This window comes from Heliangelus exortis, chromosome 2 (genome assembly GCF_036169615.1).
Source record: "Heliangelus exortis chromosome 2, bHelExo1.hap1, whole genome shotgun sequence".
In the NCBI taxonomy this organism is placed as follows: Eukaryota; Metazoa; Chordata; class Aves; order Apodiformes; family Trochilidae; genus Heliangelus; species Heliangelus exortis.
Genome location: NC_092423.1, coordinates 108,495,203 through 108,520,146, shown reverse-complemented (window position 1 = coordinate 108,520,146; position 24,944 = coordinate 108,495,203). Strand labels below are relative to the sequence as shown.

Below are 24,944 nucleotides of genomic sequence, written 5' to 3'. Positions count from 1 at the left end.
TTAGGAGGCGTGACAGAAAGTTTGTGCATATTTTAATTCCTTGTATTTTTGGATGTAGTACCAATGCTTATTTCTTTATTCAACTGGATGGAGAAATTCAGATTGAAGAGCGCACCCTCATCATGCCCACCTACCTTTGGGTATCAGCATTTGGGGAGCAGGGTAGGAAGAGCACTGCACATTATGTCCACAAAAAGCAGCAAAATGAGTTTTGGTTTTGAGTTTCTTCTTGAATGCCTTCCTAATGTTTGCATGTGTTAGCTCTGCTGAGGTGGCATCTCAGGTTTTAAATTAATATTGCTGTAATGCTTTTCTCTTTAATTAAAAAAGAAATCTCCCCCATAGGAAATTTCCTAAAACAAAATTCATTAGTAATAAACAGATTAAATCTTTATCAGTTAATCAACACTACAAACTTCTGGACATTTGGAGAGCAGTGTGAGATAACACTGTTGTCATAAGAAGAGTGTTTGAAATCATTAGGGATCCCACTGTGCTGTTTGGGTGGTGAGAAAATAATGATTGAATATGGGCCCCCTTGCAGAGCTCATGTGTGAGTTCCTTTAAAGATTAAATCTGCAAAGATCTGTTGCATCTTTTTTTTTTTTTTTTTTTTTTTTTTAATAGAGGCAAGAGTGATGGGCAATATCAAGTGAATTCCTAATGGTGCTGATACCAGAACCTGTCATGATGCCACATTTTTTTTTTAGCTGGGGTTTAGCGAAATTTTAGGGATTGTTCATGGGATGGGAGCTCAGAGAAACTGTTCCCAACTGTTCCAGTGGTGGAAACTGCATTGCAAATTCCTCAGCTTCCTCCACCCTGAATCCTCGACACGGTCACTTCTGTCAGGACAATGACAATCATCTGATCAGGCATGTGAGGGAGAATTCTGCTGTGGTCCAGCTATCTCCTAGGGATAAGGGGCACAACCTGCTGGAAAGGACAATGTATGTTGGGGTGGGGACTTCTTTGGGGAAGACTGAGTAGAGGCAATGTCACAGTGAAGGAGGACAGGACAAATTGTCTGTAAGTGTTCGCGTATCAACACCTCCTAATCCCATAACATTTGGAATCATGCACATGAAGGAACTTATGCTACAGAGGCACTGACATTTTTCTCCACCAATACTGGGAATGTGTAAAGAGCTCCTCTGTGTCACCCTGGGGGCTTCTTTAGAGCCACCGGCATTATTTGGGTTCTTCCCCTGAACTCTGAAAAATATGACTAAGTAGGCTGGAATAAAATAGGGGCAGTGAGAAAAACAAATTCTATTTGCACACATTCAGCTAACTTACTGGAATGAGTTAGCAAGAAGTTACTAGCAGTGAGGTGGCAACTGGGAGTCATATGTAACTACTGCCTTTTCATTTCTCATCTTTGGCCATTATTTGGTCACCACAGCAATAATTGCACGTGTTTATTCACAGTCAGTTTTTGCTGTGGCATGAATTACAGCAGCAGTAACAGTATTATCAGGTCTGTTAAGTTTCAAATGCATTCTTGCTTAAAATACTCACTGAAAGTTTGGTGACTAGAAATCTTTAGCTACCATGGCATTGTGGCTTTTGAAAATCACATGGTAGGTGTCCTCACTTCTCTGTGATTTGTTCCAACCAGACATCTGTGAAAAAAAAATCACAATTTAAAAAAATATCCCTTTCTTTTCCTCATGTTGTGTCTTCATGTGTTCCTCATGTGTCTTCATGTAATGTATTTTCAAGCAGGTTTTTCAGGGGCAAATTGTAATAACTTCCTTTGTATTCATTATTACAGTCAGCTCTGTCATGTGTGAATTAAAACCCTTTATGAAATGGTAGGTAGAGAATTGGAAGGGGAATGAGAGGATAAAAGCTTTTGTGTTCTTATTAACAGCCACATCATGCCATGTATTTGGACTGCCTCTGCCTTTGAATCTTGTTTGTACTTTTGGAGAAGGAAGCACAAATACTTTTTCTTTTGTTTTTTCAATACTGGAGTGAAAGACTGCTTTCTATCTAGAGACCAAATGCCCTGCCTTAGTAAAATGGATTGCTTGCAAGGGTCCATATGATCCTTTTGATCATACAGATTTCCTTCGATACCTTTTCTGTCATTCACAGGATGAATTCTGGCATTCTGACGTTCACCTTCAGATCTCAGTGGAAGGGTCTTCCTTTCTTCTAACTCTCTGCTAAAAAAGAAGAACGTGTTCCATGATTATTATAATTTATTTATTCATCCTGTCCTCCTTACTTTTTCTTTTATCTTTTTTCTCTTTTCAGGATGGGGTAGGTGTAGATGAGAAGCTGTCGTTACGGCGGGTAGCTGTCGTAGAAGATTTCTTTGACATTATCTATTCCATGCACGTGGAAACTGGGCCTAATGGAGAACAAATCAGAAAACATGCTGGACAGAAGAGAACGTATAAAGCAGTAAGTAAAAAGCCCCAGCCAACAAACTAAACGTGAGCCTAAGTCTCTAAAAGAGTGAGTTATTTGGGCTTAGTTAGATGACTTGCAATTTGTGGGGGTTTTGTTGTTGTTTTTCCAGCTGGATTAGTACTCTTCCCCTCATCCTCAAATTTATTTTGAAGATCTTTCAATAATGATGGAAAAAATACAGTATAGAAATCAGAAGGGCTGCACTTTCTGTGTAAGAAAAAACAGAGCCATTGACCTCAGTAGAGATTTTCTCATTGGTACAAACAGAGAATTTGTTATTTCTATAATAGTTTGACAATTTCTCTAGTAACTCTATTAATTAATTGTTAGTAAATGGATGAAGTCTTAAAGAAGACTTGGAAGGTATTCACACAGCTTTGCTAGATGAGGTGCTGTGCTTCAGCATATAAATAAAGTTGCCTTACAGTTTACGGCTGCAAACTAAGTGTACTTCATGGTTTAATGGTATGAAAAGTTGTAAATATCCAAAATTCAAAAGGCCAGAGAGCTACTACAGTGAAAGAAGTATTGAGAACACAGCTGTCACACCTGCATAAGCCAGCTGAGTGGAGGGAAATGATTATTTCTAAGATTTTTAAATGCTTGCTATTACTTGACCTAACTAGTTCAGCCGCTGCTTAAAATAGCTATAAATAGCTTTCGTGCTTAGTGGCACAAATATAACACTTTATTTTCATAGGCAGAACTAATGAAACATTTACTGGGCTTTCTCAGGGGGCTTAAAATGTGTCTGCTTGCCTGGATCTGGATGGCCAGCCGTCCATGCACGGGGCTGTGGTGGTTCCAGGCACACTCAGTGGTTGAACCTGATCCACCTGCCCAGCTGTTCCCAGCTGCCAAAGCAGCAGAGGCACCCCCAGAGCATCAGGGTGGGGGCTCCCAGCCAGGGTGCAGGGTATCCAAGGCACCTCCAGCCATTGCTCCAGGGGGATGGGGCTGACGGGGGCTGCGCACGGGTCCCTGGGGTGACTTGTTTGTGATACTCACATCTTCAGTTTTAGCCATAAGGAATAGATATTCTTCTGTTACTGTTTTATTTAGGTATGTAAGTCCTTACTATGTAGCTGTGAGTCCCTCCACAGACGTTTTATTTATAGGCTGTTTCAGATGGTTTGATGTGGAATAAGCTCTTGGCAAGATTTCTTATAATTTGTTCTCAGCGGAATTGACCTTACAATAGATGTATAAAGAAAGACACCAGGCATTTGGGCATGCTTTGTAAGGCTTGGAGTGATATTTCAGGGTATAAAAACACAAACTGTCAAAATTAATTTTATTCTGTCACCTTGACCGTTTTGATACTTGGTCTTCTCTTTTAGAAAGCATCAGAAAAGTAATATTTTCATTGACCTTCCTCTTTCTGTTTTGTCTTACTTCAGTAAGCTGTTCAAAGTTATAGTTCACAAACTTTGTAGAATAATATACAAGGATAAGGAGTACTGCCAACTGTAAATACAATATTTCAAGTCATCATCCTACAAATAGATGCCAAGTATAATATTTGCTACCATAAGAATCCCATGATTCCAGGTCATATAAGAAATCCATTTATTGTGAATAGTATGAACGACAGCTAGTGCCTCCTCTGTGCGCAGAACTATTTGTGCAGATTCAATAGCCTACACAGTAGTTTTATTTGATGTTAACTTTTATTGTAGTTGAGAAGTGAGCTTATTACATTGTTACGAGCAGAGGATAAAGATTCCCAGATGTAAGTTTATGTCAATAGCAGAGTCTGCAATATTTGTGCATTCAATTCATTGCATGTAAGTTTGTTAAAGACATCGAACTGTATTTCTCAAGGACAGGATTCACATATAATTTTTAAAGATTTCCGTAGATTAAAAAAAAGGAAAAAGTACTCCAGAACAAATTAATACCAACTCTGTCTCTCTATCTCAACATGAGAATTAGGTTAAATAAACAGGTCTCAAACTGTACCAGGCTATCTGGGGAAAAGCAGGCTCTTTTACCAGACTGCATGGCATCCCTAACAGTTGTGAGCTGGACTGGTGGTCTCTTCCAGCAAGCCACACAGTGTCTGTCTGTGTTTCTCCTCTGTGGCATTGCAGAAGGAAAGAGGTAGTGCCTCAGATAACTGTCTCAGAAAATATTATACCCTAAAAGCTTTATAAATCAAACTGAAGTACTTTGGCAGGGTTTAATGTTATTAAGTGAATTGGGAACAAGATTAATTTAGTCTTGTTTCTTCATTCACATGTCAAAAGTGAATCATCCTTGAGATCTGTGAATGTATCTGAATTTACCATGTATAAATATTCACTGAATAGTCTGAGTGGAGTGAAGAATTTTTACAGGAAGGATGGTTCACAAACTGTGTGCCACAACTGCTGTTTGTTATTCATAATTCCTGGCACGTGATGATCACATTGCCTCCACTCTCTGACTGATAACTGAAGCATTTTAACAGCAAAATGATGGGGAGAAAACAACTTCCGAAGTTCATAAATATTGTCAGGCACTTTCAATACCTGACTATTTCTAAAAAAACTTTTGGCATAGCCCTAAGAACTGCAGCATATCAATTTCAAGAAATTATTTTGCTTATACCTGTGTTGGTCTCTATTTTCAATAGTGAACCTGCTCCACTCAAAATTTTAGATAGTGCTCAAGCATGTTTAGAAGGGTACTGAAATTGTCAAATGTGACTTAATTAACTATTGCTTGCACTCATATGGAATAACAAACTTTTTTATAGAGACACCCCAGATGCCAGAGTGCTAAAATACATCAGTATGTCTCTGAAAGTGTGTTCAGAACAGCTTACAAACTAAATTAGTGAATCTGTAGTCTGCACTGACTTGTTTATATTAACTGCGTGGAAACGAATGGCATTTTTACAACTGATTTCTGTGGGACTTCCTAAAGTGGTGCTGTACAGGAAGATAAATAGGAAATGGTACTTGGTACCTCTAAAAAAGCAGTGTATTGGAAGGGAGCCTTTACATTTTAATTGGGACAGCAGTATGCCAAACTCAAACTTTATGATTTCTTGGCGCAAATCTTCTAGATTAATTAGAAAAGCATCTGTGCTTCAATATTTAAGTTTAGAATAAGGTCTCATTTTCTTCCTCTTGGAATACTAAGAAATGAGAAGGGAATCTTACAAAGTCTGTGTAGATGATGTGAGGGAGTAGCCTTAACAATATACAAAGAAGAGTGAGATTGTCTTTTAACTGGTAGGTTTTATGCTTTTTTCAAGTGTCGAACTTGTGTATGATATAGCATTGATGGGCTGTGTTCCTTGCCAGCATAATTGTAGATAGATCTACACTGGCAAAAGAAGACGACCTGGCTGATATATATATAAAATGAAATCTTATATATAAAAGGACTTCAAATCGTATCTGGAGCATAGCAGCATTGACATAAAATTACACCAGACAGAATGAATGCTTAACATGATGTTTTATCATCTCAGCTAGTTCCTCGGTTGCCAGGGAAGTTTACAAACATGGAGAACTCCGAGAGCCATGATCTGGGATACAGTTCCCTCAGAAAGGCAGGATATGTGACCCAAGGCCTGGCCAGGTTGGTTGCTCATCAGGAGCACAGGTGACTAGAGAGGTGGGAGAGAGCACATTGCTTGGTACCAAGGGAAGCAGTAGTGCCTGAACAGATCCATCCTCATCTGGCCTTCCTGGGTCCCCTGCCAGGCTCCATAGCAGTTGGGGTGAAATGTGCTGATGTGAGGATTTGGTTAAGCAGTCAGGAGGAAGCACAGAGCATCTGCATCTCTCTGTCCTGAAGAACTCATTTTTGTGCAGGCATTCCATACTGAAAGGAGAACCGTAGTGGCCTGAGTGGAGACAGGGACAGACAGGAGAGAAATCTTCAGAAGAATACATCTGGTGGATTGGGAAAGGCATTCAACAAGTGCTCAGCTTTTTGTGCCTTTGCAGAGCTGCATTTCCTGATTTAAACTATTGAGCTGTATCTAAAATGTGAATTCAACTGATGAGAGGTCTATCAGAGGTGGGAGTAGCTGGGGAAAGCTGTGGCTACAGTAGCAGCATAATGCAACAGGCTCAAGCTGTTAGGACAGCTCTTTAGAATTAAGAGTAAACCATGGAAAAAAATAGCCTTGTTACATTTTTCAAGAAACTCAAATAATCTGTTATGAGGCTGAAGAAGGGCGACATCACTGCCTCCTCTCAGGCCTAGCAAATGGTAGGCCAGATATAGTGATCAAGGCGTATATTTCAGAGTAGATTTTATTTTCCCTTAATATTTTTATGGAGATGTTAGATTTTCATTCATTGAAACAATAGGCTGTGATAGTAAGTGCCTTACCTTTGTGTTTTATATCTGGACAAAATTGCCTGTAGCAAAACACATCATCTATTGCAGAGCTGTTTGTGGAAGCCTTGTAGCCAACTTAAACCACCTTAGGTTCCATGTGCTTATTTTACTTGAATATTTTTACCTGTGAAGGGTGATTTAATATCTGCCTGTTGAATCTGTGTAGCTGCTATGCAAAGCCTTGAAATGTCTACAGCAGTGAACTTGAGTTGTGAGTGAGGGTTACAATGTCTGAGCAGGAGAAATGGGTCAGTTAATTAAATTCCCAACCCATGAATGAAAAAAGAGAGCAGTGCTGATGAACTGGAAGAGAAGCAGGCTTGTAAAACATGTGTGTCATGGGAAAGTAGCTTGAGGCAAGGCTCTGATCAGGTAAGTAGTACATAAATACGTAACATGTGATGCACAACAGGAGTCTGTTAGGTGTGGGGCAATATCTGAGGCCCTATGCTTCATCCAGCTGTTGCAGTAATAAATGTTTCTTGGTTTGGGACCAAGCCTCCCTCTTTCTGGTCCCCGTAAGAGAAACTCTCCAGACTGTGGAACATGAGGTGAGATTTTCCCCCTCACAAAACAAGAATGTTCTTGAGAGTCCTCTCTGAGCATCACAGTGAACGTATTTGCCTAGGGGGAGAATTTTTGAGAGGTCACAGTGTACAATAAGGTTGTCATCTTCCAGTACAACTTCCCTGATCAAACAAGGTTGAAGCAGGTTTGGGGCCTGACTAGTTTCCCTTCAAGGCAGACCTTGCACTCAGGGGAGCAGAAGAATACGAGGTTTGTGGAGGGCCTTAGCACACTTAAACCTTTGCATCCCCACTGCTGGTGTCTGCATTGTGAAACAGCCAGCTCCCATGTACTTTTACCCTATGGACTTGTTCTTGGTTTTTTGCAAAGGGTGAGTGTTGAGTGTGCTGGCACTGGTCCCATGAGCAGGTGCTTCCCATCACTTCCCTTGCAGAGAGCAGCTTCTGATACATGGGAGGGAGGGAGGGAGGGAGGGAGGGAGGAAGGAAGGAAGGAAGGAAGGAAGGAAGGAAGGAAGGAAGGAAGGAAGGAAGGAAGGAAGGAAGGAAGGAAGGAAGGAAGGAAGGAAGGAAGGAAGGAAGGAAGGAAGGAAGGAAGGAAGGAAGGAAGGAAGGAAGGAAGGAAGGAAGGAAGGAAGGAAGGAAGGAAGGAAGGAAGGAAAGGGAGCTGTGAAGCGCAAGCTTAGCACAAGAGGGAACAGTGTTCTCCCCAGTATAGCAGGGTAACCAGCTCTTGATAAAATTCCTAGCAGTAATCTATCTCCTTTTCTGTGTCAGCCTTCTATTCTGACCTCTTGCTGAGGAAAGCAGAGGACTTTCCTTGGCTGGTTTGCCCTCCTGTCATCGAGAAACCAGTTTCTGCCACCTGGTTTGATGGCTGTGGGCCCAGGACAGATTACCATCTTCACTTTCTCCCCCTGTCTCTCTCTCTCTTTTTGGAAGTCTTCCTTGGATCATCTTCCCGCTGCCTTGCCCTCCTTAATTAAAAAAATATACACATAAAACAAAAATTCCCTCTATTCTGACACGTTGTATCTTCCAGACTACACATTACATCCTCCATATTAATGCTCTAGGGGTTAATAGGTTCCCTTGCAAAATTTCACTCCTTCTCACACTTGTCTTTCCTGCTTTACCATATGTGCCCTAAAATCTGCCTTTCAGTATAGAGCTTGTTAATTTTCCAAACAAAAATGTAGCTCTGAAAGCTACATTATCACATCATCCTGTACTTAAATCATCTGAATGTTGGAGAGCATAAAGACTTTGCCTGTTTTCTCTGCCTGCAGTGATGCAACAGGAACACAATACACTTTTCCTGGACAATTAAAGCATTCATCACTTAGCTCTGATGTATATCACATTGCATGCTCAGGCACTGGATTACTTGCCTCGTAGCAGCTGTGATCTTCATGGGATCCAGTCAGCAGTGTGTAGATGATTACAGATCTTTGTTGTTGGATGGATTGATATATGTCAGATTCTATTATCTTGTAGACTTCTTGTGAATGGCAAAATAAAATCACGGAAGGTTTGATTCTGAAACTACTGAAGTCAGCTACCTGATTTTCCTCAGGCTTCAAATGAAATATGCATAGGTGTACATGGACTATACTGTTGGGTAGTGTTCTGCATCTTATCGTGTGACTTTTGGGGCTAAAACAAGCCCTATATGATTTTGGCACTCTTTGCTTAATGCTCCAGCTGTCTAGTTTCTTCTTCATTTGTATTTTTTCCCTTCAAAATGTAAATAGCATTCAGCTGTAATAGCTATGCCTACTACATAATACCTAAAACCCAGTCTCCTAGAATCTGATTATTTTGTGATCTGTCCATGGTACATATGTCCTGAGACATGATAACAAATTTTTACAAGCAACAGAATATATACTAATATATATAATATATATACAATAATTAATAATAATAATATAATAATAACATATAACACAATATAAAATATACTATATGCTATATAGTATTATATATAGTCATTATAGTATGTAATATATAAACCAATATATATAGTATATAGTACATACTAATATATATAGTATATATAAGATATATACTAACATTCAATAAAGCCACTAGTAAGAATAAGGAATCATATAAGGATACTACAAAAGCATCCTATTTGAAAAAAATGTACTTCTACTGTTTTAAAAGCAATCCAAGTACTTTTATCAGTAAGTATTATTTATGTAAATACACATATTTTTTATAAATATATTTGTATAGTAAGTTAGCAGTGATTGTTCTTTGATTGGTATAAGCATATGCATGATCTGTGTCTTCTAAGGCATGCAAGAAGTACAGTGTATGGATGTAAATAATGCAATGTCCCCCACTTATCTGGCTCCCTTTTTTCTTAAAATGTAGAAGGGTGTGGATTTGTTTGGGGTATTTTTTTGTTGTTTTGTTTTTTTTTTGTGTGTGTGAAATTGCAGTAAAAAAACCTCTTTTATTGCAGCACATCATGAACAAGATGGTCTGGCTATATTTTTTGTTAGCCTTGAGAAGAGGGGTAGGAGCAGGGCTGCTGAAGGCAGTGAGAACACACAGCATCAATGAGTACTGAGTCATTAGTGCTTTCTTTCAGATAGACTGGAGGACAGAAACAAATTTTCCTGATAAAATCAGACCACTGTCACAGGTATTTCTGAGTAATTACTTAGAAGGTGTCGTAGGTTTCCAGGTTGTGCTCTAAAATACATGCAAGCCAGGTCCATGTCCATCAGTCCAACCCTCTGCAAAGGCTAGCAAGGTCTTCTGAAGGGTGAAATAGAGGATATTGTGTTCAGCTTTGTGCTCATTTGCTTAGAGAGCTTCCCGGCCACAGCTGGTGCTAAGCCAGAAGGTTGGGACCATGGCCAGAGGGAGCAAGTGGCTCTCTGCATCTTGTTAAGTAGATATGCCCCTTTTAAATGAGAAAGGCAAACTGGAGTCTGCACTGCTGGGGGCATGAGGTTTGGGGTTGGTTTTGTTTTTTTGTAAGCTTTGTGATGCTAAAAACCAGAAAGATGATTTTGTGTCCATTCAAGGAGTGAGAATAAGGAAAGCTGTGGGCTGTGTCCTCTATGTATCTCTTAACGTGATAACCACTGTGTTATACCAAGTTATTCAGGCTGGAGTCTTGGACTGTAAGTGATTGATTGAGATTACAAGCTAAGCAAGGGAGGAAGTTGGTGGAAACTGGTCTTATTTAGGAAAGGGCATCCTTAAAACTGTGTTGCAGTGGGAGGTTGGAGACACAAGCATCTGCTCTGTGGACAAATTTAGTTATAAAACCCAGTTCCCTTACTTGGTGGAGCATACCTACCAAATCTGGAACCTAGCTCACTTGTTTTCCATGGAGGATTTTCATCTACTTTGAGAAACACTGGAATTTTGACAGAATTGCTTGATTAGAATAAATGGAGCATTCCTATTAATTGCAGGCAACCAATGAATTCATGGGTAAGCTCCATTAATTTCAATACTGTGCTAAATGTATTAAATGATATGACAGAGAGGTTTCTATGTATGTGTATTCACCAATTTTGTTAATGCTAAATTCTCACTGATTTTACATTCTTTTTTTTAGATTCCATAAAGCATGAGTTTAACCAATGTTTTCATATTTAAAAAGGTAAATGAGCATTCTGAGGTAAAAAACCCACAACAATAATGTAAAAATATTTTTATGGAAGGAACTCACATTCAAAAGTGGCTTCATACAGTACCTTCATTTTCAGATAAATTGTTTCAGGCCCAGAGAAGAACTGTCACAGGACAAATTTTGTTTTTATACAAGTCTTCTTCTCACTCTCAAATAAGATTTCAGTTATATAGGAAAACAACAACAAACAGCCTAAACAACAGTACCATAAACAGGGTGATACAGTTAGCTTGTTATTTTACAGTTCATAATTTCCTGTGTACTTCCGTGACTCATGTCACATCAACAAATGCTAACTGCAACTCCATCTATTTTTCAAAAAGCTGTCACTGATTGAGTTGGTCCATAGAGTTTTAGGAAACATAAGTTTCAATGCAGGGCAGATTGGTGACAAGTGAAGGCGAGTGGAAGAGAGTTATAACAGGCCATTCCAGCTTTAACATTCTTTTGAAGAGCACGAGTGATTTACAAAGTATTTAATCCCTTTACGATTTGTAAAAGAAAGGTATCTTTTCATAGAATCATAGAATGCTTTGGGTTGGAAGGGACCTTAAAGATCATATAGTTTCAATGTCCCTGCAATAAGCAGGGACACCTCCTTATAGACCAGGTTGCTTAGAGCCCCATCCATCCTGGTATTGAACACTGCTGGGGATGGGGCATCCTCAACTTCTCTGGGCAACCTGTCCTGGTATTGAACACTGCTGGGGATGGGGCATCCTCAACTTCTCTGGGCAACCTGTGCCAGTGTCTCATCAGGTTCAGAGTACAGAATTTCTTCCTAATTCCTAATCTAAATCTGCACTCTTCCAGTTTGAAACCGTTCCCCCTTGTCCTATGTAGAGAGAACCACAAGTCCTCAGGTGTCGCCGATAATGAACTGGGAGCTTAGGCCCAGCTGTGCCCAATAATTAGGGCCTGCCCCAGCCAGAAATAGGCGGGGCTGAAGGGCAAAATAAAAGGCATGCTCCCAGAAGCAGAAGGAGACAAGAGAGGAAGAGGCCTGAGGGGAGGGATGGCAAGAGAGCTCCGGAGAAGAGCTGTGTCCCTGAGAGAAGGCTCACCGCAACATCCTATCGCCACATGCTCTTATAAAATGCAGTGTCCTTTCTGCATCCACATTTTCATACACCCCACCTCAATCTTTCTGCACTTCCTACAAGCAATTGGATCTTTCCCTGCCTTGTAACCTTTTCTTTGTTGCACAACACATATCGAGCTCTCTTCTCTGCTTCAAGTCACCTGCTTTAGCCTCCACCATGGTTTGCCAAAGAGTCCTCTCCTTTTTCTCAGCAGCTTTTCTGAACTGTGGAGGGGAAATCCAGGCATATCATCCTGGATGCTGTCTTATCAGCGCTCAGTAGAGAGGGATAATAACTTTTCTAGATCTGCTGGCTGTACACTTGATGTAACCAGTATGAGATTTGCTTCCTCTGTGATCAGAGAGTATGCTGTGTTGGCTCATTTTCAGCTTGGCAGCAACTGCCTCCTCCAGGCCCTTTACAGAAAGGCAAAAATGTCTATAAAGATAGGTGCATCCTTGGGGAGAAAAGGAGGAACACAATCTTGAAAAACAGCAATACCTGCTTCCTCCTCTCTCCTTTAAAAAAAAAAAAAAATAATTCCCTCTGATGCTTCCTTGTGGTTGGGGGTAGAATGATAATGTTGAAAGGAGGAAACCTCCAAAATCTGAGAACGTGCTTTTGTTGTGCTTCCTGGCGTTATAAGATAATGTGCCTTATTTGGAAATATAATTATCAGTTCTGTTAAATCATGTTCAATCAGCTTACAGAATAATTCCTGTATTTTGTCCTTCATTTCAGATTTCAGAGACCTATGCCTTCCTACCGAGAGAAGCGGTGACACGATTTCTAATGAGCTGCTCAGAGTGCCAGAAAAGAATGCATTTAAACCCAGATGGAGCGGATCATAAAGGTAGTTTTAGTGTCAAATAGTGGGATGTAAAATAATTTTATTTCTAGCAACCATTTATATTTTCCTAGCTTAAGTGAGGGTTCATAAAAATTTGGTAGAGTGGAACAGTTCAATAAATCAGATCATCTCATTTACTTAATCTGGAAGGTAGTGAATCATCTGCTTTTTTTTTTTTTTTAAGAATGGAGTGTAATACTGTGTGCACCCTCAATAGAAAGATGGTTTTATCTGGAGGAAATAACTTATTTTGCTATGGATATGCTTATATGGGGGCTTAAACATAAGGAATAGATAGGGTGCATATGTGGTAGTAATTTAGGATAGAACTCATCACTTTTCAGTGATTTTCATTTTTCTTTGGGAAACTCCCATCTGTACAGCCTACAAGCAACTGAAAATGCCAAAGTTAGAACTAAAATGATGTAACTCTCTGACTTAGACTGCAGAGTAGGCGAAGTGGCCTCCACAACACTGAATGAATTATAAATATTATAAATAATTATAAATATTTTTATTGCAGATAATGGAAAACCTCCAACTTTGGTGACCAGTATGATTGATTACAACATGCCAATTACTATGGCCTATATGAAACACATGAAACTGCAGCTACTAAATTCACAGCAAGATGAGGTAAAACCCTAACTCTCTTAAATTTGTCTTTTTGTTCTCCTCTGTTTGGAGGTGCTTGTCTTTGTGGTAGCCAGGAAACTGAACTGAAGATGAATCTTGATTCCATCTGTGTCATTTCATTGCTGAAACAGAGACGCTGAAACCAAACAAAGACTGTCTGCAAGTAATCAGGTTTCAGAGAGTGTGTCACGACTTACCACCCTTCCATGGTCAGGGGTAATATGCTATACTGCTTAAAATTATGTGAAGGTGCCCTTTTACCATCTGGACCAGTGGAAAGGTTAAGGAGGGCAGCACATTCACCCAAGACTTAGTGCTGCGCTCAGCAGTGTCTTTCATTGTGTGCTTCTTGAAAGCAATACCATCAACAGCTGAAATGAATGCCATAATGTTCTCAAGGTTAGCAGCCAGGATGCAACACATTATAGGGATATAGATAGAAGCTCTGGCAACATCAGTTGAAATCTTTAAGAGTAGGGGCTGCTTTTTAAATTTTGAGACAAAACCTGGAAAAAAGGAAGGGAAGTAGGCTGACAAGCGAATTTCTTCAGAGAGAATTTGAGTTGAATTACATTTATTTATTCTCAAAAATTATTTTCTTTCTATGATTTATTCAGAATTTTTGCAGATTTTTAGAAGTGCTTCATCAATTGAATGGCACCTACCAAATTATTGGTACTACATATTATTGGTACTACTCATTTTGCTGGAAATGTGTTAACTTTCCATTTACCTGCCAAATACTTAGAAGCCCAGCTATGTGCCAACTAAAAAGCAATCCTACATGCTGTGTCCTTCTGCCTAACTAGAGGATGTTTTTTTTAATAAAGAAAACCCTCAATAACCGTAGGAGCTGGATTATGTCAAAGACTCTGACTGACTCCTGACTTCTGTGGAGTCAGCTAGATTTAGTTTCATAATAAGTAGATATGGGCTATTGGTGAAGATTTATGAATTATTCAGCACCCCATAGGATGGGGATTTTAATACTCTTCTAGAAAATCCTGATCCTTTTTTCACTTTTGCTTTTTATTTTCAATTTTCAAGGGTATGGGGAGAGATCTTTGGGTTTTTTGTGCACAAATGCAGCCTGGTTGTCTTCACCTCTGATTGAGTCTCCCCACTGTGTGCTGCCCCTTTTCAGGAATCTGGCATCAGGGCTTGAAGGAGCAGGAGAGAAGAGGCTTTATCTCTGCATTAGAAGTTAAAGGACTCATTGTTTTTCCTACTCCCTCCCTTTAAGAATCATTCTTCCCACAACAGGATCAAGCACTCGTGTTGGATTAGGACCACCTGCCACATTGCTTCTACAGTCTCTATGATTTGGTGTAGTCTGGTCTGATGACTAAAATTTTTTTAAAAACATTTTTTCATCTAGATGAACCATTGGCAATGATAGGGTGGCAGCAGGAACCACCATTGCTGGGTCTTCCTGCCTGGCTTGGTTTTGCAGCTCTCATGTCATTGTGTCTGAAATATTTGCAGCACTGGATTTATGAAGAGTAATCTTTGGTATGTTTTAGAAATCATGTGTTTGCCAGGGCAGAGTGAACACAAGGGAAGTTCTTAAGGTAATCTTTACATCTTTTCTCAAAGCAGAGCTTTGCTAAGAATTTCTTTTTTTTTTTTTTTCTCTGGGCTGTACATTTGTTGCTCTGTGAACAAAACGGCAGTGAAAATGTACTACAAAGCAGGAGGATTTCTGGTGCATACATTGAAACTATTTCATGCACTTAAAAACATGCTTGGGTTTGTAAGAAGGCTCTGTTTCCAAGGTTTCATCAATCATATCTGTATTCCCATGGAGGGGGTGGAATTGAGAGGGGAGTCAACTTGGATATCACAACCAGCTAGCACAGTGACTGAAAGCCTCCTGATTCTCCCATCCTCAATTCATCATTTTAAGCTAAGATTATCAGTGAAAAGGAAGAACAGGAGAGCTCATCACTGTGTGGGGAATTCACAGCTGTGCTGCAGCTGGTACAGAGATGCCAGTGGCTCCCAGCTCTTCTCCCCACGCCTGAGTGTCCACACAGGTTCAGATAAATGGTTGCCCAGTTCAGGGAGAAAGGTGTAGATACTCTGCAGAGTGCCACAGGCAAGCACAGTCATCCCATGAGCAGTTTCTTATACCTATACCAATGTTGGGTAGCCAGAGCTCCCTTTCTGGGAGCTCATACAGGTTTTCTAACCTCACAACTGGAAAATGTAATTTGCTGCTCTGCTGTTTCTTGAAGGGATCAGTGAGAAATACCACTGTGCCTTAACAGAGGCACAGCCTTCCAAAAGAGGGGAGTCTTTGCTCTTTGAGAAAGAACTGTGTGTTTCCCCAAGACCTCAGTGTGTACCTTACCCCTGTCAGTCCAAGGCAGGAGGCTAGTGGGCACCATACCCTATGGTTCTTGTGGAAGGGCATAGTTTGGGTGTTTGCTGCTGCTGTGTCAGGGTTTAACACTGGCCCAGCAATTAAACCGAGTGACAGATGCTCTCTATTAATCTCTCTCTCCTCCCTGATAAAGAAAGGAGAGAGAATAAGGGAGAGAGACTTATGGGTTGGAAACTAAACTACACAGCCACTGGAACAATAATGATAAACAGGAAAAATTGCTAAATATATACAAATATACAGGAAAATTGATACCATGTTCCTCCCTCCTTTTCCCCCAATAACTCTCAAGTCACCACCAAGGCTGCAGGGCAGCCCTGGGAAAGTCCAGGCTGGAATCCTGGAGTCAGCAGCATTCAGGAACTGGAGGCAGGAACACAGATATGGGCTGGCACAGATCAGGACCACAGGCAGAGGAATGGATGGAATCCTTCCAGGATGCTGAAGGAAACAGGGAACAGGTGAAGAAAGGGAAGCAGGAAAGGCAGGAAGGACAGGAAGCAGGAAGCTGGAAGCTGTCTTGACCCCTGTGATCCCTCAGATTTATCCTGAGTGTGATGTGTATGGGATGGAATACTCTGTTTGGTCAATTCTGGCATCTATCTTGTCCGTTCCTCCCCAAAGGAGGGCTGCAGGTGGGACCTCTTTCTTCCTTCTGGAGGGTAAAATGTTCCTCAGAGCTGAGCAGTGTCCTTGGCTCTGCACACCAGTCTCTAGCAGTAACTATAAACATCAAGTGTTATCAGTCCTAGAAGCAGACACTGTCTGAGAAACTTGCTGTTAATTTCAGCAAGTGCAGCTACTTACAAGAGACTTAGCTGAAAGCAAAAGTACAAGACAGGAAATCACCTTTATCCTGGCCCAAACCAGGACATGCTGTAACTCGGGTGCTCCCACTTATCTGGGCCAGGTGAGTAGGTGCCCACTAGCAAAGCCCTCACTCCTCCATTTCATTTTTAAAAAGAACTTGGATAAGAAGACATGTTTCTTTCTTTATTTGTAATTGTCCTGCTGTGACTATGCAGGACTGCATTGCCTTGTGTGTCGTCCCACTCTCACTCATGAATGGCATTTGGCAATATTTCTTTCCTATTCAGCAAGAGTTGTGACTATGGGAAATGGCCCTTCCAAAAATAAGACACACCCATGCAAGCTGGGGACATCACTGAGACCCAGAAGAGGAATTGATTTAAGGGTTAGGTGCTAAGAAAGAAGAAAGCAGCTCTCTCAGCATCTGTAGAAATCAGGTCACAACAAATACACCGTTAATCATATTCTGAAGATTGCTATTTTTCTAAATAATTTCTGTTGAGCAATCCAGAAAAAATAGTCAGAATCCTGTTAAAGTTATGTTTTTATTTCTTAAAAAATGTTGTATTAATTGGAAAAGCATTTTAAAGTAATCCTTAAGGGATACAAAGTTATCTGACTTATTTTTCTGTATGTTCTTTAAATGAGTTTTCTTCATAACAGGAGTAATTATGTCAGAAAAGTTGTTTCTAAAAATCTATCACCATAGAGTTATGTGTTGCTCCAGGAGCTTACAGGGCAAAAATTGGGGATACTTAATTTTTAATTCATGAACGCACGCATGAACTTTAGTGAGACTCAAAAAAGTAAATTTAGACAGATATGAGAACATTTGCTGGACTAGGCCCAAAACTGTTTTGCTTTTTTAACAGGGAACAAAATATTTGATCAGGACTTTTTCTTTGTGGCCTCTGCTATCGTCCCTTGTAATTAGATTTGGTGGATAAACAGTATTAAAGATGTATGAGGTAGAATAAATTTGAAATGATTCTCATATGATTATATTACTTTGGATTGCCATTTCCTGTCATTTGAGCTCATGCTCAGAACTTTTATAAGCTTTATCACTTTAACAGATGCTTTAAACACAGTAGTAGTGTAAGGGTCACATGTCAAGAGAGTTTGGACATGGAATCTTGTTAGACCCCACCACCATGAGGTTACCAGCCTCACTTGGGAAAGGTAGGGAATTCAGGCAGGGAATGCAAAAAAATATTCTCAACTAAATTTGAATAACAAGGACTTGGTATGGGGTCTCTGGTTACTAGCCCTCTTCTGCAAAATAACTATGGAAACAATTATGTGTGATAATGAAGTATCCTTGTAGTTGAACAAATTGTATTTGTCAGATTATCATATCTCATAAATGCTGTGTTTTGCTTGCTCTTCTGTATGTGCTCTGCTTATTTGCTTATATACACAAAGGTTTAGCATTGCACCAGGTGTGAGGGAGAGGAATGGGAATGAGTGAACTGCACATAAAATGGGAAGAGCATATAATGGTTTCTGACACCTCTCTGAAACTTTGATTTGCAGGATGAAAGCTCTATAGAAAGTGATGAGTTTGATATGAGTGATTCAACTAGGATGTCAGCTGTGAACTCCGACCTCAGTTCAAATCTGGAAGAGAGAATGCAAAGTCCTCAGAACCTCCAGGGCCAGCAGGATGGTAAGGCTCTCATTTCAGACAGAAAATGTGGTATTGCTTTCTCTTTTTCCCATTCTGTGCCTTCATTTAGTACCTGCTGTATCCTCTTCTTCATAGTGTGTTTCATTAAGTAATTTGAAATACATATTCCCTGTGTCTCAGTATGAAGAGGATAAAGCTGGGGTTTTCTTGAGGGTAATTTATTTGTTGCTTAGGCAACAGGTGAGTGCTTAGGCCACTCACCTATATATTGAGTATTACTATTTTACTATTTTTATATATGTAGTGTATTCATACACAGGCATAAAAGGAAATTAAACTCAAACCTTTCTCAGGCAGCCCAAGAGGATGAGAAAGTTGTTTTTACTGGTTGAAAAGAGTGAGAGGGGTATGACAGAAACGTGGTTGTTTGGGAGCTAAGAGTCGGGGTGTAATATTCAGAAGAAAGGATGAAAAAGAAGAACTCCAATAGGGAAATATAGGTAAAAGAAGAGAAAACAGAAAGAGTAGAATTGTAAATCTGAATGTTAATTATTTCTAAGTTAGTTACAACACAAAACTAATTTGTTGGTGAAGCAGCTGGAAGTTTTACTTTGCACAGAAGATGCATAGATCAGTACTCTTTGACTCCAGCCCTTTTTAGAAAATGAGTTAGCTGGGCCTGGTTTGTAGTTAACTTTCTCCTTGGCTGTGAAGTGCACACAAAGCCTGTGGCAGTGACTCCTGGGTGGCACCGGAGTGTGGAACACCCAAGTGCAGGTCTCTTCTATTGTTAGTTACTTTGTAATTTCCTGATCATGTACGCCAGTTCAGATGTGCTTCTTATATCTCCCTTGAATGCTAAACATATGGAATTTCATGGTGAAGCTGTATTCTTTCTACTTTATACATCATGGTCAATTGTTAGCTGGTAAATTATTTGAGTGGGAAGAGATGTGCTGCATGGTGGCTGATAGGATCTGGTGACAGGTAAGAATGTCTGCTGTGCTGCAGGAGGAGGATGTCTGTGGTAATTTTGCAGGCCAGATTCTAACCATAACTGCCTTTTGTCTGAGTGTCCTGAAGCTATCGCAACATTTGTGCAAATTTTGACTTAGTTTCTATTTACACATGTTCACTAAAGGAGCAGTTCTGATACACAAGGTGTAGGGAAAGGCAGTTCACTTCCCTGTTTTAAGTTTGACTTTTCAGGACTAATACAATAATACTGCTAAGCTGGAGCTTTCAGGGATCTTTTGGAAAGTGACATTTTTATGAATCCAAGTTTCAGTGCAAAACTATTTCAGAGGTTTTTGTTTACCTATATACTCAATCTATTTTGCATACAGATTTTCTTAATAGTTCTATTAAGAAACTGTTCTTAATAGAGCTGTGTGCATGTGTGTGTCTGGAATACAAATTATAGCCCAGTAACCTGTGAAGAAATGCCTGTCATACATGTCTTAATACCTGCCACAACCAGATTCATGTGCCACATCTAATCATATTAGCACATAAGTTTGAATGATAAAATGCTGGAAATCTGTCACTTGCTATTTGAAATGTATGGGAAATAAACGCACTGTGGTCTTTGAACTGCAGGTAGTGTGATCTTACAGGATTGCTTTAAATCTCTCAGCTTTCCTTCCCTTCCTCCCAGATTGTACTTGCTCACCTTCCTAAGGCAATCCTGTTTTTTGCTGCATCTTCTGGCTAAAGCATCGGCTGTGAGAGAGATTTGAAACAGCAGCTCTTCCTGCTCCATGGTTTTCCTGTGATAGCTGTTGTCAGGTAGCAAACCTGAGTGTGGCTAGCTGTAGCAACAGTGCTTTTTCAGATATTGGAGAAGAGGCAGAAAGAAGAACTGAAAGACATAGCAGAAGGGAGGGAAAGAAGAATGATAGGAGAGGGCAGGAAAAAAGAAGGTTGGAGGAAGGTAAAGAACACAGGCATAGATGTATGGAAGTGGAAGGAGGAACTGTGTGTATTTAATACATAATTATAACACACACACACCAATAATATCACCTAAGCATGAGTAAGTGTGTCTAAAGTGATTCCTGCCCCCTTCCCTCAAACTATTGTACATGTCCACAGTACTTTATGTCAGCTGCCACATTCAGTCTACAGAGAAAGACACTTGGCATTTGGCTCATCTGAAATGTCTCTTCTGACATCTGACAGGTGAAAACTTGGTGCTGTGTAAGGTTGGGAATGGTGTCTGTGGTAGAATGGGAGAGCACACATCCTCTGCTACCAGATGTCCTTGCTGGGAGAATGATTTGCTAGTGGGAATTACTGGGAAAACTGCTACCTAGGGTGGATTAGTGAAAGCTCCAGTGAACCTAAATGTGATGTGTTGTATCACTGTGCTTACCTGAATTTTCATATAAGGAGGCATGAGAATATTTTGGAACATTTACAGGTTTTTTTCATGGATTTGAGATGATTTGGTACTAGGATATAAACAGAATCTGTGTACCCTAGAGGAATGCAATGGAGCTTGGTCATGTCAGTGAGGGATAGATGGAGACATCCCTTCCAGTTCAGTTTATCAGAGCATAGTGGAATGCTGATATTCTCTATTTAAAAGGAATAAGATGCTTTCATACCCTCTTCCCTTGGGGCTATACCTGCATCATATTCAGGCAGGCATTTGGCTGTGGGACTCCATTGCAGAGCTCGCACTAGAAAATTTGACCTGAGGTTTCTCAGCATCTTCCAGTCTATTACTCTGTGTTCTGTTTCTCATGGTTAAGTAATTTGAATCTAAATAGAACAAAAGCAAACATGAGAGCAACCCACAATATCAGCTGAAAGCAATAGGCTTCTTCGTCCAGAAATGTCATGGTAAGTAGGAAAAATGCTGGGAAAAAAAGGAGGGCATGGAGAAGGAAGGTATGTGTTTGCTCACAGTAGATGGGTGCTGGTCTGGCACAAAAGTCCTGGGCTCTGGAAGTGCACTGAGGCTCTGTAAGAGTCCTTGTGTAAAGCATATGAGATTTTAAGTGAATAGGGAATCGAAGAAGTGACAAATGGGGAGAGTTGATGAATTGTATACATAGTACTGAAGTTGCCACAATCCTAGGGGGGACAGTTCCCACTTTATATTAGCCTTTGTCCCCTTCTAAGTAACAGGACCTTGAGTCACACCTGCTGGTGAATGGCTGAAAATAGCATCCTGAGCACCTGCAGGGCTGCTGCAACGATGGGGGAGGAGTTGGAAAAGAGCTGCTGCTCTTCCCTGGGGAGTTACAAAAGGAAAAGCAGCTCTAATTTGCAGTCGGTTCATTCCCCAGCTGGGAACCGGGTAGGGCTATCTGGTTACCAGTGCCTCAGAGCTGCTTTCCCTAGCAGCCAGCTGGATAATGAAGCTGCAAATTGCTGGTGTGTTGCTTTCTCTTTTGCAGTCTCTCCCCTTCCTTTCCCCTATTTTCTTGCTTTGGTTCCCTTGTCCTAAGCCAAGTGCTTTGGACTGAGCCCTGTGTACCTCTTATATGTGGGCAAAGCTCCCTCTTGAGAGCTGTCTTTAATTCTACCTCTTCCTAAAACCACTTTGGGGGGACTCTGATGCTGCTGGATCAGACCCTTTTGTCCTTGTCTCGGGCCACAGACAGCAGGCAAGGTTTGCAAACTGAGTTAGAAATAAAGGAACATGTTTTGGTTTTTAATTAGTACTTCAACCTGTACAAAAATAATTTTTGTAGTGAAAACTGACCTCTAGATAGGTCTGCCAGAGGGACAACAAGAGCTTCTACCTTGAGGGGAAAAGGAACTCTTACTGCCCTTTCCTGTTAGCTGGAGCCCTAGGCAGAACAGTGGAGTGTGTTTGGCTGTGGTGGCTCATTAGTTACCAAGATGAGGGAAGTGTAGGGGGATGCTCTCATTAGAGAAAATTAAGAACATGCACAATTCTAAAAGTAACATGGATTAGGTATAAATTTTATGTTTGTTTTTTTAAACTATTTGTTTTGTTTTATTTTGTTTTCAGTATGTGCGCTATCAAATGAAAGTCAGGGATGAGACTACAAATCACTGAAAGATGCAGAATTAATTTATTTTCAGTGTTTCTCACTGTATGGAGGTACACCAAAGCATATCAATGATTTGTCTGGATTTGGGTGGAGGGACTATGTTTTCTTCAATGTAGTTTTAGAAAAAGACAGTGACCTATTTGTACATATTTATATAGAACTCTGCTTCACAATCACTGCACAGAGACTGTGCCCATAGCAGCAAGCTATGAAAAAATATGTCACAGTTCAGCCATGGGCAGGGGTCATGATATCATCTTGGACTTGGAGATTGCTGTTAAGATTCTCCTGCTTGTATTCTTCTTCAATTTATAGAAAATTGAGCAATAGTAGTGTGATGCAACAGAGGACTATGCCTTCAAGTAATTTAGGGTTTTTCCAGTCCTCTTTCCCCATAATGTTCAAATCACCAGGTTTTCCACAGTATAAATGTGGGAGATGTGGTTGTTCATGTCAACTATTCTCCTTACTCACATGGTGTTTGTGGGATAGACAGGTATTGGAGTTAGCTATCTAAATACGTTTTCTAAATCAAAGCTATAGTCTTTCCTCAGCAGCTCTACCTGAAACAAGTAACTTTGGCAGAATGATTTGTCAAAACTGTGTTTCTGTGCAAGGGTGCAAAGTTTGCTCTACTGGTGCTTGCTGTTGGTTTCTTTTTTCTAAACTGAGTCCATGCCACGTGTTTCATCTATCTTCCCACCCTCAACCAGTTTTACTATTGTACTACTTTCTGCTTTTGTATTTATTCCACTAAAACCTCAACTCCATGTCTTAAAATACTGACTTTTCTTTTTCCATAAAGTAATTTAAGTGAAATTTATGGGTTCAAACACCAACTTCAGGTCAAAATGAAGAGGGATTGGTGACGGAGCCACTCTTGACAATGTTTTGGCTCTGCTCTTGATATCTTGTGGTAAAAAAGACGTCCGAGCAGATGACTTCCAGCACTAAATCCCTGACAACCTTTTTGCTGCTAATTAAGAGTGTTCAGTGGAAATGTGATTTTACATTAATTTACAACATTCATAGATATTGTGCCTTTGATTTCTGTTCAACAAGCACTGAAAGGTTTTACAAAGACTCTTGTTTTGTATGAGGTTTAAGTCCACTTGCCTTCAGTAAAGGCCCACGATTAACTGAAGTGTTTGCAGAGTTTGGGTGTCTTTTACTTAAAAGCTTTACTGGTTTAGGCTTCGAAACAAAGCACCTGACATTTATGTGGTATATGGAATGCAGTAAAATTACCACATGAAGTCATAAAGATTTAATAACAATATTAAAAGTAAAACTAATAGCAGCCTGCCAGTTTTCCTCCACACAACCTCATATAAATTTATAACGCCTTTTCATTTGGGGGATTTTCTGTGTCTTGACTAGTTTTATTTGCAATTTGTAGATACCTGTTAACACAGATACAATGCTATAAAAGTTGCCTGTTATTCTTATGCATTATACAAGACATTGGACATGCTAAGTTAAGAAGCATTTTACTCTAAAGCAAAAGGTAATTTGAGCTTAATGGTGAGAGTTTGGACTGATTAAGAATCAAGGAGGTAGCACTGTTAGCTTATAAAGAGTATAGAAAAACAATTGCTACTTCTTGATGGTTTTAGTGAAGTGGCAGACCTTTGAGCTAGGGCTGGAATAGCTGTCTGAATTTTGTGGAATATTCAGACTTCTAGTCTTGCTTGGGCCAGTGAATCTTGCAATGCTTAGGGCAATAACCTGGCTTCTTATGACTAAGGGTGAAACAATAAATACTTCTAACATAGTCTTCTGATAGAGATCCAAGATACCTGCCTATCTCATGACAGAGGAAGAGAAGAGAGGACTACAGTAACCTCCAAGCAATGTTAGCAATACAGCACCTCATGCATCATCTTTTGTGATCTTGCTCTGGTTTCCCTGAAGAGGAAAGCTCAGCTGGATGAGGAGATATTACCTTTCTCTCAGAACAGGGGCAGAGGCAGCAGGGGCTGAATGAGGGCAACAACTGTGTCCCAAAGATGAGGACTGAGGCTGGCAAGAAAGAAGGAGGAAGGTCTCTGCTTCAGCTTCTTGGCAACGTGTTCTGAGGATAAGCAAAGGTCTCTATAGCTGTCTATGGGCTGCTTTTTGCAAGCACCAGCTTTGTTACTGTATAAAGCAAAAGACAATTTCTGAGGAAGTTTATGCGTTGTGCTGACGTGTGTAATATGTCAAAATCACAAAGGTTGGGGAGTTAGTTATAACATATTACTCTCAGAAAATTAGTCTCATCTTCACCTGAGCAGAGTTAAAGTGGACCTGAGAACCTGGCATGAAGTTCTGGTATTATTTTACTTCAGTGGAGCTATACCTGGGGTGATTTGGACCATCAGATTTGCTTTGATGTAACGTGATTTGCACAAACCAACATGTTTAAGATTGAGGAAAAAAATACTGAAACAAAACCTGAAAGACAGATAATTGTGGGCCTTTAGTTCCACTGTTCTACTGTCATTTTAAGAGCTTCTTTAGAAGTAATACTGTGTCAGTGCAAAAGGCACTACAAGTGACACTGTAATTACTCTTGAGCAGC

At 40.1% G+C, this 24,944-nt stretch overlaps 1 protein-coding gene across 2 annotated transcripts in view; it reads left to right on the top strand.

Annotated features, from left to right (window-relative positions):
* Positions 1 to 24,944, top strand: part of NOL4 (nucleolar protein 4) — a 187,319-nt gene that overhangs the window by 32,680 nt on the left and 129,695 nt on the right. For both annotated transcript variants that reach the window (XM_071737453.1, XM_071737452.1), the window contains exons 2-5: positions 2,266 to 2,415; positions 12,780 to 12,891; positions 13,412 to 13,524; positions 18,257 to 18,389. In XM_071737453.1, coding sequence (XP_071593554.1) covers positions 2,266 to 2,415; positions 12,780 to 12,891; positions 13,412 to 13,524; positions 18,257 to 18,389 — 508 coding nt within the window. The remainder of the gene's footprint in view (positions 1 to 2,265; positions 2,416 to 12,779; positions 12,892 to 13,411; positions 13,525 to 18,256; positions 18,390 to 24,944) is intronic.